This window comes from Platalea leucorodia, assembly GCF_965183815.1.
Source record: "Platalea leucorodia genome assembly, chromosome: 1".
NCBI lineage: Eukaryota > Metazoa > Chordata > Aves > Pelecaniformes > Threskiornithidae > Platalea > Platalea leucorodia.
The window spans coordinates 104309369-104324560 of record NC_138823.1 but is presented as its reverse complement, the minus strand read 5'-3'; the positions used below and the strand labels follow the sequence as shown (position 1 = coordinate 104324560).

General features: G+C 40.1%; 1 protein-coding gene and 1 long non-coding RNA gene across 3 annotated transcripts in view; one reads left to right on the top strand and one right to left on the bottom strand.

Annotated features, from left to right (window-relative positions):
* The window catches only part of RECK (reversion inducing cysteine rich protein with kazal motifs), a gene marked incomplete at its 5' end in the record, with an annotated part of 71827 nt that extends 63667 nt beyond the window's left edge, over nucleotides 1–8160 (top strand). For both annotated transcript variants that reach the window (XM_082305172.1, XM_082305171.1), the window contains 3 exons: nucleotides 967–1040; nucleotides 4512–4667; nucleotides 6999–8160. In XM_082305172.1, coding sequence (XP_082161298.1) covers nucleotides 967–1040; nucleotides 4512–4667; nucleotides 6999–7214 — 446 coding nt within the window. In that variant the 3' untranslated portion in view covers nucleotides 7215–8160. The remainder of the gene's footprint in view (nucleotides 1–966; nucleotides 1041–4511; nucleotides 4668–6998) is intronic.
* LOC309587213 lies at nucleotides 3718–6765 on the bottom strand. Its single transcript, XR_014227524.1, has 3 exons — nucleotides 5061–6765; nucleotides 4022–4200; nucleotides 3718–3890 (listed from the first exon to the last, which is right to left on the bottom strand). It is a non-coding gene; the product is annotated as an uncharacterized lncRNA (long non-coding RNA).
* Nucleotides 8161–15192: the final 7032 nt, after the last annotated feature.

Genomic DNA, 15192 nt, shown 5'->3' with positions numbered 1-15192 from the left:
AATGCCAAACTATCGTCAAAGCGGAGTTCCCAGAAGAACAAAGATTATAGTTAATTAGAAGACAGGGTAAGACACCATATGTATTTACAGTACTGTGAAAGAGGAAGACAATAGGAATAGTTTTGCAGTTGTGCTGTTTTGAACTGTTCTTTTTATTGTTTTCACAAATACTCCCTTTAGGAAACAGTAACTAATCACAGGTAATACACAGAGCAAAGAAAGCTCAGTTCTTAAAAAGAAAGTGGTTTATGCATTTTTCTCATTCACTGGTTTGAAAAGGGGTCTTTGTGCTTTGGTATTACATTTAATATTGTAAAAGTCACTCTGTGAATGTGAATTACATATAATAAGTTGGAGGTGAATTAAATATACAGTCATGGGTAGGAAGTTGAAATATTTGCCCTTTGGTTTCTGAGATACTGAGGAAAAACAGTAGGAGAAATATGACATGCTTCTGTGTTAAACATGAATCTGTCAGACAAATCCTTTTCCCCCCCCTTATTATATAAGGATTCTAAGCTCCAACATGGTATAACTGCATAAATTAATGTTTGCAGTGACATTCTGTCATGTCCTAGCTATTTCAGCTCTTTAAATTCATCATTTCTGTAGTTGCATATGCATGCATCCATGTAAAACCTTGGCTTGTAGTACACAAATTGCCTGTGGTTTTTAGCTTACAATGATGTATCATCTTGAAACAAATGAAAATTCATCTTGTTGCTTCATGTTGGTAGTAGTAAACGTGTGTGTAAAGGTGACTGCTTTTGCATTATAAATGTTTTCAACATTAAAAAAACCTTAGAAATTGTGCAATTCTGCTATCAAATGGAAAGATTTACTTTGCTTTGGTAGTTTTGCTATTTTCATTCTCAGTTAACATTCAACTTTTGACCTCTGCTTACTTAAAAGTGAAAAGACTCTTTGCTTTTATTTCTGAGATTATTTTTTTTTTTATTCACATAGGAGCCTGCTGTCCACTCTGTGCTGGAATGCTGAGAATCTTATATGACAAAGACAAGCTGGATACTTTTGCAAGGGTAAATAGTTTAATCATGCCTTAACGTTAACTGGTGCATGGAAAAGTCAAGTTACTGTATACTCTCTCCTGAAAAGTTAACATATTATAAACCCAACTATTTTTCAGTAGATAGTGTGTGATTTGATTTTTTTTTTCTTTATACTGTTTATATTTTCCTTTATTTCTTAATATCAGGTATAGAAATTCAATTGCAATGCAAAGCAAAACAGAATTAGAGTAGACACAAACAAGCACTTTCAGGTTTGCAGTTTAAATGACTCGTAGTAGTAAAGACAAATGATACAGGAACTGTATCTATCTCATGGTAGTAATACAGCGCGTATTTGTTATTTATGGCCTTTTTGTTAAGATTATTCTGCTAGCTCACTATTTCCTAATGTAGGTAACTTAGTTCTGCAATTCTTATGTTTAAATTGGATTGTTTTACACTCTTTGGGTTACCTAGATAGTTGTCACTGATTTTGTTGCTCGTCAGCTAAAATGTTGGGTTTTAATTTAACATCTCTCTAAGTTAGGCACCAGCATCCTTCATTGCTGCTCTTTGAAAACCTCCAGTGTAAGATGGATCTTCTGATGTTCCTTGTCTATCACTGAACACAACATACTAGGCCCAGACTCCCCATGTGGTGTAGAAAAGAATTGCACTTTATTGACCCCTGCTTTTATGCTTCGGTATATGGAACAGGGCAGAACGCTTGATTTTTGGCACGACATCACAACAAAATAGGGTAATATGACAATCATGCCTAGTGAAGCCAAACAATTCATGTTTGCATCTGCACACGATTTTTATTTTTTTAAATATCAAGAAGAAAGAGAATTTCCCCAAAACAGTATAAAATTACATTAACCTATTTATATGTTTAGAAGTAGAGAGAATTAGCTATTATTGTAAAAACACAGAAAAATTCAGCTTGAACAGAACCCCTGGAGGGGGCTAGTCCAACCCCCTGCTCAAAGCAAGGTTAACTCCGGTCAGATCAGCTTGGCCAGCTGAGTTTTTAAAACCTCCAGGAGTGGAGATTCCACAAGCTGAACGCTGCTGGACTCTCTCCAGTTCATCAGTGTGGCCGGGGGAGGCCGTAAATAAAGGGGGACGATGACTTCTGCTGGCTCTGTTCTTGCTGTTGCAGCCCAGTGTGTGATTGGCCTTCATCTCAAAGGTGTGCTGCTGATTGATGTTCTGCTGATGTCCTCTGAGGCATTTTGTGTTTGCGTGTGCCGTGTGTGCGTGCCTTGACCAATTTTGCTGAGTAACAGTGTCTGTTAGGTCATGGCTGCATCCTGGAATGTCTTCCAGTTGTCATCTCTAGTGGTGCCAGGGCCACGGTGACCACTGCAGCTTCTCTGTTCATACCTTACAACACGTGGCTGGGAAGAGGAATTTTTTAGTTTTAGTTACAAGAAGGCTTTCTAGTTAAAGAAATTTATTGGACTTACTCAAGTAGTTATTCAACTAGTTGGTGACAACTTAACTACTCTCTTCTCACCTACTAAGTACCCTAATACCTGGGTTAGGGTACTTAGTAGTTGCTTTTTTTCTTCTTTTTTCCCCGTCTCTTTTTAGTTCCCTTTGTCACCACAGTCTTGCTGACTTTCTCTTCTGTTGCTCACCTGAAGTCACAATACACAATCTTCAAGTTTTCAGAACTCATATATATATATATATATCTTTACATTTAAAATATGTAAATATATATATATATATCTCTCTTTACATTTAAAATATGTGAACTCTCAGTCATTCAAGGCAGCATTCTCTTAGCACATACTTGAAATTACAGAAGCTTGACTGAAGCTCTCTTTTGGAAACTTCAATCAGGGGCCATTGAATAAGCCCCCAGAGATGCTCTCTAACTGGTCACAGCCACCTGGAGACTCTGCATGGTGTGACACTACCCTGAGCACAGAGTTAGAAGCTCTGTGCCTTTATTACACCAGTGTCAGTCAAAGGCCGGCTAATATCTCCTAATAATACAATAGGAGATGCCCAACTGTGTATTTGAGTAGATTTGATACTTTTGTCATCTACATGAAATTAATGTTAATAACATGGACCTCCTCTGATGCCATCAATAAAACTACGGGATTGGTGCACAGCTCTTGCTTTTGACAGTGTATGTATACATATAATGTATACGTGTATTGTCCTGGAGATGGTTAAGTCTCAGATAGATGGAATCATTGCTAGAAATGCTAGCATACACTTTAACCAACCCAAGAGGGCAAGGAGTAGTAATGTATGCGTATTTTAGTTCAGACAGGTGGTTCATATGAGAAAAAACTGCTTCGATTACTGAGGAGTTCTATAAACCTGACTTTTTTTTTTTTTTCTTCCCCCACCCCTCTGGCCTTTTTTGTAAAGATAGCAGGAAACAAAAGTCAGCATCTACACAGCACAAAGAAACGTTAGAGATCTGCTAAGATTCTAATCTACTCTACTAGGTTTCTAATCTAAGACATTAAAATCCAAGTTTGGCACTATCGGTCATCCTTAAAGTATCCATGTGCTTCTGTTTTAAGACTGTTTGAACAGGGTTTGCTGATCAGTCAGCATGTCAGACTACATTTTAATGGGGCTATGACAAGGAAATCCCTCAAAGATCTGGTAGAAGTAGTGTTGTGTGACACCTTGCAAATTTGATCCATGTAGTCTACTTGGATTTCCCAGATTTCCATTTGTTAAGGTCCCGTACCAGTGGTCTTAAAAGAAACAAAGCTACAGTAGGATAAGAAGGATGGATCTCTTGCAACTAAAGCTAGAAATCGGAACACAACAGAATGACCGGGAGCCACATGTGAAGTATTTGTGTTGCTGTCTATACTGTTCAACACATCCAGAAGTGACCTGGAAAAAAGGTGAAAAACCTTTATGGTGTGGCAGTCCTTAAACAGACTGAGCATCTACAATCAAATTGTTGTTTGTCAGATACAGACAGCAGAATAGAGATAAGAATTTTAAGAGAAAAATATATTTACCTGGTAATTATGTAGTGATCTTGAAATGTCACGTGTTCCCATACATACAGACATATATCTGTCTCCACAAAGCCATAGCTCTTCATTTCTGGTGGCTCTTGGAACAGGTTCTGTGATGGTAAAGGAGTGCCAGCTGGTAGGGCTGCTCTGCCTCTTGTTTCGCAGCATGGGAGTACAAGCTGCCGTAACAGATAACCATTTACATTATTTTGAGGTACGTGATGCATGTACACACTAACCATGAAGGTGGAGAACACCACATATCAAAACCATGGTTAATTTAAGAAGTAAAACATTTTTCCCCTTCTTCCTTTCACTTTTTTAATGTTTTTGGGGGGTTGGTTTTGCAGGTTTTTTTGCTAGAGATTAGAACTGAGTAGTTTAATGGCTGGAACAAATTTTCTGGCATGACATAAAGTTATTAAAACTGAAGAGGAGAAATGTAATTTTGCATAATATCACATCATCCATGAAGTTCTTTTTCTTCCAGGTAACAAATAAAAAGCCTATAACAGTACTTGACATACTTGAAAAGATCCGCCTGCATGTCTCAGTGCCACAGTGTGATGTGTTTGGATACTTAAGCATAGAATCTGAAATTGTGATTCTCATCATTCCTGTGGATCAGAACCCCAAACCGTTGCAGGTAGACTATGTTATTATTTTGTTTACCCAGCATGGATTTACTTAACTTTTATATGTGTACGCTTTACTATTTTCAATATAGCGGTTTTAAAATTGTGCATTTTCCTGTGTACTGAATACATGGGGATTTCTCTAGTGACTGACATCTGAATAGCTACTATTATGGATGGTAAAATGTGTCTTGAGAATCCTGGTTTTCTGATACGAGGCTTTTGAGTGTCGGTAATTAGAGGAGGGAGGTGAAGGAAGGCCAAGGATAGAGTAGTATGATTTTTACTTTAATAAATGTAGAACCCTCAACTTACTATGGCTAAAATAACAGAAAATATAAACTGACGAAAATAAATTACGAATGACTTCTTAAATTAATAATAATTGTATATTAAATGCATACCTGTGTATGAAACAGTACTCCTTTGTTGCCAGTGTAATGGTTAAAAGTAAATTGAAGTATATGTGATGCTAGGCTGAAGCACATCATACATGTTGATATCATATTAAAACATTGCGCATGTCTTGATGTTAAGCAGTAGGTCATACCAAAGAGGATCTGTTGATGCTATTCTGAGACCATCCTGGTTTTGAGATTCCTTTCCACCTTACGGTAAAAAGTGCTGGGAGATCCCAAAATGCTATTAGGACCTTAAAAAGGAAATAACATTCCAATACGCTGCCCGGCTTGCTGTGTCATAGCTAGTTCATGCTAGCAAACAAGAACCTAACACTCAGTACTAAACTCTAAAGGTAAACCAACAAATGCAGCTCAAAGTTCTTACAGTATTTTCTTAGAAGCCGTTCAGAGCAATGGAAGCAAGGCTTTGGCTACGTATTGCATTATTATTGTCTTGGAGCTGTTGCTTCATTTTTACTTTCTGCATGTTAACCTGTGCAAGACCAGTGAGGATATCTTCTTCCTATTAAGCAGAGCATAATTCCTTGCCGTTTTATAGTTGTTTCTAATAGTCTTGCCTGGCCCTGCTGACAGCACTTAATAATGAAGTCCCTTTGGATATCAGGTGCTCTGACTAGTTCGTTCTGGTACCTGACGTGTTGATGTGTACTAGTGTAAAGTGAAGGATTCAGCTTTGAAAAGGAAGGGGAGAGAAAACCTGCCCACAATCTCTCTCTTATCTTTTACAATTCAAACAGAATTCAGGCAGGTTCATTTCTCTGTTGTTTATTTTATATTGATGGCCGCTTCCCATTTCCCTTTTATTTCTACAGTCTAATTTTGCATGCTCAGTATTGCTTCTGGGATGGGCTAAAGTTGTGGTATAGTGTGAGGGGATAGAATCACTGCCAAAAACTTTGCAAGCTGCAGTATCTAATAGGGTAGTTGTCTCTCGGGCAGATATATTGTGTGTGTTTTGCTTGCCCATGCTACTGGAGCAATCCTGGTATGTCCAACACAGCTCCAACTTATGTCTCCTCCTTTAGCAGAAATAGCTCAAAACGTTACCAGGACTTAGGAAACAAGGCCTGGAGCCTTGCCAGTCTGGTCAGCTCTCACTCGATCTGCAGCAGGTGCTGCCAGACTCCGGGGGAGAGGAGGACTCTCTGAAATCAGAGAGGCCACCTGAAGCTAGAGAGGAGCTGCTCATCTCACTGGTGCCACCCACTGCTGAGCTAGAAGCTCCTCAACTTTCAAAGCTTTGGGCATCCAGATATTAAGTTTGTCAAGTTGAAACTTCACCAGAGGCAGCTTCTAAAGCTGTTAAAGAGACTTAGTACTAAATTGATTCCTGGGTTGCAGTAGAAGGTAAGGTGGAAAAAATGGATTTTCTAACATAAATTCATTATTATCATCATGTCAGTGGGGGAATGGAAACCTGGAAATCTGGGTTTTCTCAGGTTATCCTATTACTTCCATTCTTCTCTTCCTGTAAAAGAAACCAGTTTTCCCTGATTGGGAAGAAGAAGCCAAATAAGTAGAAAATCCTGATTTTTCCACTGTTGCAGACTTCAAGGCAGTATCTTGGTCAATCAGGAAGGAAGTCCTCAGTTTTAGAGGTACTTACTTTAGTTATAATTTACTGTGAGCTTTTTGGCATCAACATTCAAAACACATCACCCACAATAACTTGTACGTAGCTTCCTTCCTTCCCTTTTGCTACTACTCAGGGCTTCCACAGTAGTTTGCATAGAACCAAAGTCTATGATAAGAGCTCCAATATATTTTCTAAGGAATACTCCCCAAAATTATATAAATCTTATGTGCTGATGGGAATAACTCAGATTTTCTTTCCTGAATTATGCTATCTAGCAACATTTGTGCATTGGCATTTTACATGGCAAGAAGAGAAATAATAACTGTTATTTTTTTTTTCCTCAGATTGAAGCCTGCAATAAAGAAGCAGAAAAGATAGAGTCACTGATAAATTCAGACAGTCCAACACTAGCATCACACGTACCGCTGTCAGCTCTAATTGCATCTCAAGTACAAGTTTCATTTAGTATTTCTTCTTCTTCTCTTAAAGTGGTGCCTGTTCTGCACTCCCTGTTCATAAGCCTTTTATTCACCTTGTCAGGATTAATATATTCTATCTAACTGCTTAGAAAATACGCATGAGTATTGCGGTGGTTTATATTGTGAAGGACATATAGAATTGTTGATCACTGAATCGGAAAACAAAAATTGTAGAAGATTTGATGAACTAATATTTTTCAATGAAGAACTAAAAGTATTTGGAATAATGTGAAAAGAAGATTCTTTTATTCATTACTAGTCAGATGACTGTTTCAGCACAATTAGATTGTTTTCCATTGATCTTGGAAACACAAAAATACTCTGGAAGGTTCTGACATTATGGATTTATGAGTTTTGCGAGAAGGGATCTTACAGGGGTTTTTTTCAGCAATGAACAAAATAGTGGTTTGAATTTATTGAAGAATGTTAATTTTATATTATTCAGATGGATATCAGTGACAACAAAAAGCAAGCACCTATTTTAAACATCATTTTTTGGAAGAAACAAATTGCTGCTACTTAATTACCTTACCAAAAATTTAAGAGTTTATTCTCATGTAAATACGCTTTCATATTTTATTATGAAGAAAACTAACTAGCCCTGGGCCTGTTTCAGTAGACGTCTTTACTTGGACTAGTGAAGATTTGCAGGACATGGGGCTCAATGCTTGTAAAATGACAATCAAGCTCTATACTAGTACCTGACTTCAGTGAAGAAGTATGTTCTTTTTATAGTTTTGTACATTTCAGAATCTCGTATTGGATGCAAAATTATAAAGAATCTCAGTATCTATATTTAAGTGCCATTTAAAATATTGCAGTATTTGCATGTTATCTAATGAAATTTATACTTTAAATGTTTATACAAACAGTGTGTTTTATTACTTATTGTATTTTATGCACCTGACCTTAGTCTACATGAAGTATTTTATATCAGTATTATGATAGCCAACTTTTGAAGTATATACAGAAAAACTTATTTTTGCCAAAATGCTGAACTGCGAAAGAAAGCACTGAAAACTTTTTGAACGTCTATGTTGTTGTAGCATGTTTGTAGCAATTATTTTCTGCTAAATCTTTTAAATGCAAAAGTATTAAAGCTTTTTATTTTAATAAAACACTGTCATGTGTCCTTGTATGCGAATGCATGGAATTTTATAGAATTCTGCAGTACAGTGTATATTTTTCTCTCTCAAATCAACACTTAAAACCAACGGCAATTACATTTGTGACTCACACAGTTTAATCATAGAATTGTTAAGGCTGGAAAGGACCTCTGAGATGATCAAGTCCAACTGTTAACCTAACTGCCTGGTCCACCTGCTTGTCCCTAAGCACCACATCCACACACTTTTTGAATACTTCCAGGCACTGTGATTGCTCCACTTCCCTGGGCAGCCTGTTCCAATGCCTAACCACCCTCTCCATGAAGAAATTCTTCCTAATATCCAATCTAAATCTCCCCTGGCGCAGCTTGAGGCCATCTCCTCTTGTCCTATCACTTGTTACTAGGGAGAAGAGACCGAGCCCCACCTCGCTACAACCTCCTTTCAGGTAGTTGTAGAGAGCCATAAGGTCTCCCCTCAGCCTCCTCTTCTCCAGACTAAACAACCCCAGCTCCCTCAGCCGCTCCTCATAAGACTTGTGCTCCAGACCCTTCACCAGCTTCGTTGCCCTTCTCTGGACACGCTCCAGCACCTCCATGTCCTTCTTGTAGTGAGGGGCCCAAAACTGAACACAGCACTCGAGGTGCAGCCTCACCAGTGCCCAGTACAGGGGCCCTATCACCTCCCTGGTCCTGCTGGCCACACTGTTCCTGATACAAGCCAGGATGCTATTGGCCCTCTTGGCCACCTGGGCACACTGCTGGCTCATGTTCAGGCGGCTGTCAACCAACACCCCCAGGTCCTTTTCTGCCAGGCAGCTCTGCAGCCACTCCTCCCCCAGCCTGTAGCGTTGCATGGGGTTGTTGTGACCCAAGTGCAGGACCTGGCACTGAGCCTTGTTGAACCTCACACAGCTGGCCTCATCCCATCGATCCAGCCTGTCCAGGTCCCTCTGTAGGGCCTTCCTACCCCCCAGCAGATCAACACTCCTGGCCAGCTTGGTGTCATCTGCAAACTTACTGAGGGTGCACTCAATCCCCTCATCCAGATCATTGATAAAGATATTGAACAGGACCGGCCCCAACACTGAGCCCTGGGGAACACCACTTGTGACCGGCCGCCAACTGGATTTGACTCCATTCACCACCACTCTCTGGGCCCAGCCGTCCAGCCAGTTTTTAACCCAGTGCAGAGTGCACTTATCCAAGCCATGAGCAGCCAGTTTCTCCAGGAGAATGCTGTGGGAGACAGTGTCAAAGGCCTTACTAAAGTCCAAGTAGACAACACCCACAGCCTTCCCCTCATCCACCAAGCGGGTCACCTTGTCATAGAAGGAGACCAGGTCAGTCAAGCAGGACCTCCCTTTCATAAACCCATGCTGGCTGATTCTGATCCCCCGGTTGTCCCGCATGTGCTGCGTAATGGCACGCAGGATGATCTGCTCCATGACCTCTCCCAGCACCGAGGTCAGGCTGACAGGCCTGTAGTTCCCCAGATCCTCCTTCCGACCCTTCTGGTAGAGGGGCATCACGTTTGCTAACCTCCAGTCAGCTGGGACCTCCCCGGTTGACCAGAACTGCTGGTAAATGATGGAGAGTGGCTTGGCAAGCTCCTCTGCCAGCTCCCTCAGTATCCTCGGGTGGATCCCATCTGGCCCCATGGACTTGTGAGCATCCAGGTGGAGGAGCAGGTCGGTGACTGCCACCTCTTCGACAGCTGGGGCTTCATTCTGCATCCTATCTCCATCTCCCAGCTCAGGGGCCTGAAAACCCTGAGGATGACCGGTCTGACTATTAAAGACTGAGGCAAAGAAGGCATTAAGTACCTCAGCCTTCTCCTCATCCTTTGTGGCAAGGTTTCCCTCCGCATCCAACAAAAGAGGGAGATTCTCCCTGGCCCTCCTTTTGTCGCTGATATATTTGTAAAAACATTTTTTGTTATCTTTAACGGCGGTGGCTAGTTTAAGTTCTAGCTGGGCCTTCGCCTTTCTAATCTTCTCCCTGCAGAACCTCACAACATCCTCGTAGTCCTCCTGAGTCACCTGCCCCTTTTTCCAAAGGCGGTAGGCTCTCTTTTTTTTTTTTCCTGAGTTCCAGCCAAAGCTCTCTGTTCAGCCAGGCCGGTCTTCTCCCCCGCCTGCTCGACTTACAGCACATGGGGACGGGCTGCTCCTGCGCCTTTGAGACTTCCTCCTTGAATAACACCCAGCCTTCCTGGACTCCTTTGCCCTCCAGGACTGCCTCCCAAGGGACTCTGTCAACCAGACTCCTAAACAGTACAAAGTCCGCCCTCCTAAAGTTCAGGGTAGCGGTTTTGCTGACCCCCTTCCTTACTTCTCCAAGAATCGAAAACTCCATCATTTCATGGTCGCTGTGCCCAAGACAGCCTCCGACCACCACATCACCCACCAGGCCTTCTCTGTTCGCAAACAGCAGGTCCAGCGGGGCACCTCCCCTGGTCGGCTCGCTGACCAGCTGTGGCAGGAAGTTACCATCTTCCACACACTCCAGGAACCTCCGAGACTGCTTTCTCTCTGCTGTGTTGTATTTCCAGCAGAGATCTGGTAAGTTGAAGTTCCCCCATGAGAACAAGGGCTAGAGACTGTGAGACTTCAGCCAACCGCTTGTAGAATACTTCATCTGTTAATGTTTAATGTTAATCTGTTAATGTTAATGATGTTTCCAAATAAAGTACATTTCGGGGGGGGGGGGGGGGGGGGCTGAGGGTGGTGGTTTGGTTTGGTTTGGTTTGGTTTGGTTTGGTTTGGTTTGGTTTGGTTTGGTTTGGTTTTTTTACCAAATCTGTGTCACATCCATGCAAGTTTATGCTATGAGTGTCAGACTCGATTAACTATAGAAGAATGTAGATGTCTTTATGGGTACCTCTTGGGTAAGGTTACAGTCATCATCAGTTTTGATTTGGAAGAGACTTCTCTCACCTACAGCTGGAAAGCTGCACAAACGTTAAGGACAGAATTACTACCTTATTTGTACCTAAACTTTAAGGCTCAACCTCCTCCAAAGCAAACTGAGTGACTAGATGTGTGTACTTGCTAGCCGACAGAGTGAGTTTCTTTGAAACCTCCATCAGTTGCTTTTCTCAGCGTATCTCTTGGGTTTTGTCTCTTAATGAGTGAAGAGCACTTGTATATCTTAAGTGCCGTTGTACTCTCTCTATATACATTTGGTAGGTGAGTACAAATGCAGATGATAATCTTTGTTCTTGCCAAATAACTCCAGGAAGACTCATGCACATAATCATCAAAGTCTGGATACAAAAAAACTTGTTGAATACGTTGATAATCCATCTGTTTCTGAAACTACTCTGTGGATTCTTTAGAAACTTGGACACAAGAACATAATGAATGCATTTGAAAAGCTTTTTGAACTGAAATGGCTTAGATAATCTCCCCAGAAACTGCAAGCAATTCAGATGGTTTATCGAATTTCTTATTTTTTTCCATATCATTAGCAAGTATTTCTTCAACACGTAGCCTGTTAGCTTGCTTAGCGTTTAGCTGAAGCAATCCAATGCCTACTAAAATGAAAGGAATTATAAATGTCTGAAGAAAATACATATATGAATATATATACATCTGTGCACCACACTGAAAAAATTAGTTATGCGCTTAAAAACATACTTTTTGTGGAACAGAATATATAGTGATTTTTTTTTTTTTTTTTTTTTTTTTTACAGCTGTGAAGATTTTCTTAAAGAAAGATAATACCAAAAAAAGTTGCCTCAATTTGTATGATGAATCTGGAAAAAGCTGAATTTAAGCCCAGAGGTTTTTGAATTCACATGTGTGTTCAGTACTTGCTAGAGAAGAGTGAGGATTTTGAGTGGTTATGATGTTAAATATGTACAGAACCAATGAGATTTTGTATAATCCTAAATTCCTGAATGCAAGACCAGCATCCAAAATGTACAGGACTTTTAGGTTCTTTTTGCTGGATGAACAGAGGTACTGAACCTTTCTAGGTTTTCTCAAGACCTCGGTCTACCTCAAAGGAACAAAGAAACTATTTACTTAGGGTTTTGAATTCAAATAATTAACTAGGAGAAAAGATGGAAGAAACCAAGCCCAGTTTTACTTGCAAGTTACGAAATTTGGACCTAATGGGGACAAATTTGATACAGGTTTCAGATGAGTTTTCCATGCAAGTGCTAATGATGTTCTGTCACCATCTGCGTGGAAATCTGGGTTCGCTGAAGAAGGAACGGAGGCAGCACACGGGCACTTCAAAGCAGCACAAGCCTGTTTGTTTGTTTGTTGCTTTTGTAACAGGACTCAGATGAAACATTTACAAAACATTTTCTTGTCTGCTGAAAACCAGAGTTAATGTCAATAATTGGCTCCGGAGAGACACTTCAGTTCTGTTTCAGTTTATTTAGTTTGGCTCTTCTCAACAGGGTGGCAGCGAAGCGGAGATGCCAGCAGTGCCTGTTTGTACGCCCCTAGGAGTGGATCAGCCACAGGGGCAAATATCAGAGCAAGTAAGAGCAAGGGATTTCTGGCTTTTACACTTTCTGCTGAGTTTTGAGTCCAGCAAGAGCTGGGATCTCTGAATGTCAGAGAAGGTAATCGTCAGTTCTGCAAGAGGCCACTGTGAGGGGGCATGAAATCGGCTCTTAGAACCGCAGTGTCACTTCACAGTGCTGCTCTTCTGTCATCCTCTAGTTTTATGCTACTTTATCCAGTGTCATACCTTGGAGATTTGCATAGATGTATCTTGATCAAAAGGTTGGGTGTTATATATACATCCTTCCTGACTTTTATGACACTTTTCCAGGTCTTCCTTTCACACAAAACAAAGTACATTTCAGAACTTTTCACCACCACCACTATTTCTAGGAAACCCTGGGAGCGTTTACATGAGCAAATATAAATACACGAGTGCTTTGTAAGATTGTGGCCTAGATGTTTCATATTTGAAGTCTGGACTGTAAGATGACCCTTTAGTCAAACGAATCCCAAAGGAAAAAACTAGCATTGGGGAAAAAAGATTTCTCTACCATCTGCCACGGTTGTGCTCGACTTGACTGCAACTTCCTGCATATTCTGTGAATTAGTACGAGCCCGGCAGCTCCAGCTCTGCCACGTGGAGTACAAATGAAGGTAACAACTGCAGGTAACAACTTTACCTCCTAGCAGTGGCTGCACCTACCACTTTTAAGGCATTCTGCCTTCCACGTAAATGGTTGTACACTGCTCGTTTTGTGCTCTTTCTCCCACTCCTCTCTGGGCTACAAGCTTTTGCAGAGCCCATTGCATAAGCCAAAGAGACTCTTGTTGAGAAAAATGTTTCCAAGCCCTAGGAAGTTTGTTTGTCTCAAGTTATCACACTACAGTAAAAAGGATACACTTTTAGCATTAAGTAGTACATCAGTTTTTGCTGATTAATACCATGAAGCTGAAGGTTTCAGCTATTATATTTGAAGCTGACCAATTCTATACAAATTCAATGCTATCAAGATTTTCATTATTTGAGGCTGATTGTGTATGACCAATGCAGTATTTAAAGCAAAGGTTATTACTTCTTTGAAAATTGAGGAAACATCAATTGTCCAAAACCTTTCTCAGTATTAATGGGCTTTATGCGTACACTGCTGAATGGAAAAAAGTATGCACATTTCATCTCAATATAGGAAAGGCATTTTTTACAGTGAAAACAATCAATCACTAGAACAACGTCCCCAGGGATGTGGTGGAGTCCCCACAACTGGAGGTTTTCAAGATGCAACTGGACACAGCGCTAGATAAAGCACCGAACGGTTGGACCAGATGGATCTGAGGCCCCTTCCAACCTGGGCTGTTCTACGGTTCTATGATTAAAGAAATACTTTCAGTTGCAATACATGGAAATTTTTGGCTTATTAAATCATTTTCAGATCTTATGATCACTGTTAGGATTCCTTTATTGTGGTTTTCAAAATGACATATAAAATAACTACTATTTCCCACTTTAGACAGCCTTTTTCACAATATATACATTAAGGCCTTTAGAATATATTTAAATACTGATTTAAACACTGATATAAGTTTTATTTAACTTACGAATGATAAAATAGACTTCTGCAAGCATAACATAGCAACAGCTTTTATGATCAAGAAGTTCTTTTATCTTCTACTTGGGCTCTCCAGTAGGGAGGAGGAAAAAAATCAAACCTTTACATTAGTCCATTATTCTCAAACTACTGGCTACTGTTATTTAGAAATAGATCCATGTATTTTAAGTACATCTAGTTTTAGTACATCACTGCTACAAAATCCTATGAACTGATACCCCCCCCCTTCTGCATTCTTCAACATGAACAAAGTTACAGTCAAAAACATATTCATTCTAGACATTTTGAAGGAGACTTACCCAAAAGGCAACAGTAAAATGTTTAAAAAGCAAAAGCTCTTGTAAAAGGGTGGGTTTTTTCCTTGCAGTTCCTAGGACATAAAGGAGAATAAAAGATAAAGGATAGCCTGTCCTGAGGGTGCAAGAACTCATGAAATAATGCAGTAACCTTATCATTACTTATATAAAGAAAGGTTGTTAACCTTTAATTTTTCATTAGATGATCAGAACTGTGCTCTTCAACATATAAGATATTATATAAGATATATATGGTGTATCTATGGTATATAGAATGTATCTATGAACCTATTTGCTTTCCTCAAGGCTGGTCTCTGCTTCGTTTGGCCAGGTCCAGTAAGGAGAGTAACCTGAGCCAAAGGGTACTGACGGTTCTGTAACTCTGACATCATTACTTAGTGATCCTATAGATTCTTGCTGTAAAGAGCCACACGTGTGTTGGCAAATGCTTTCTGTTGTATTTGTCAAGGTTTCTCAGTTTACTTCTTTGTGCTTGCATCTCAGCATCAGCTGCAATATATGCAGAAGTTTTCAATCTGTTTTTTCAGTTCCGACTGATACTCCTTCTAAGCTAGTGTTCTTCTAAAG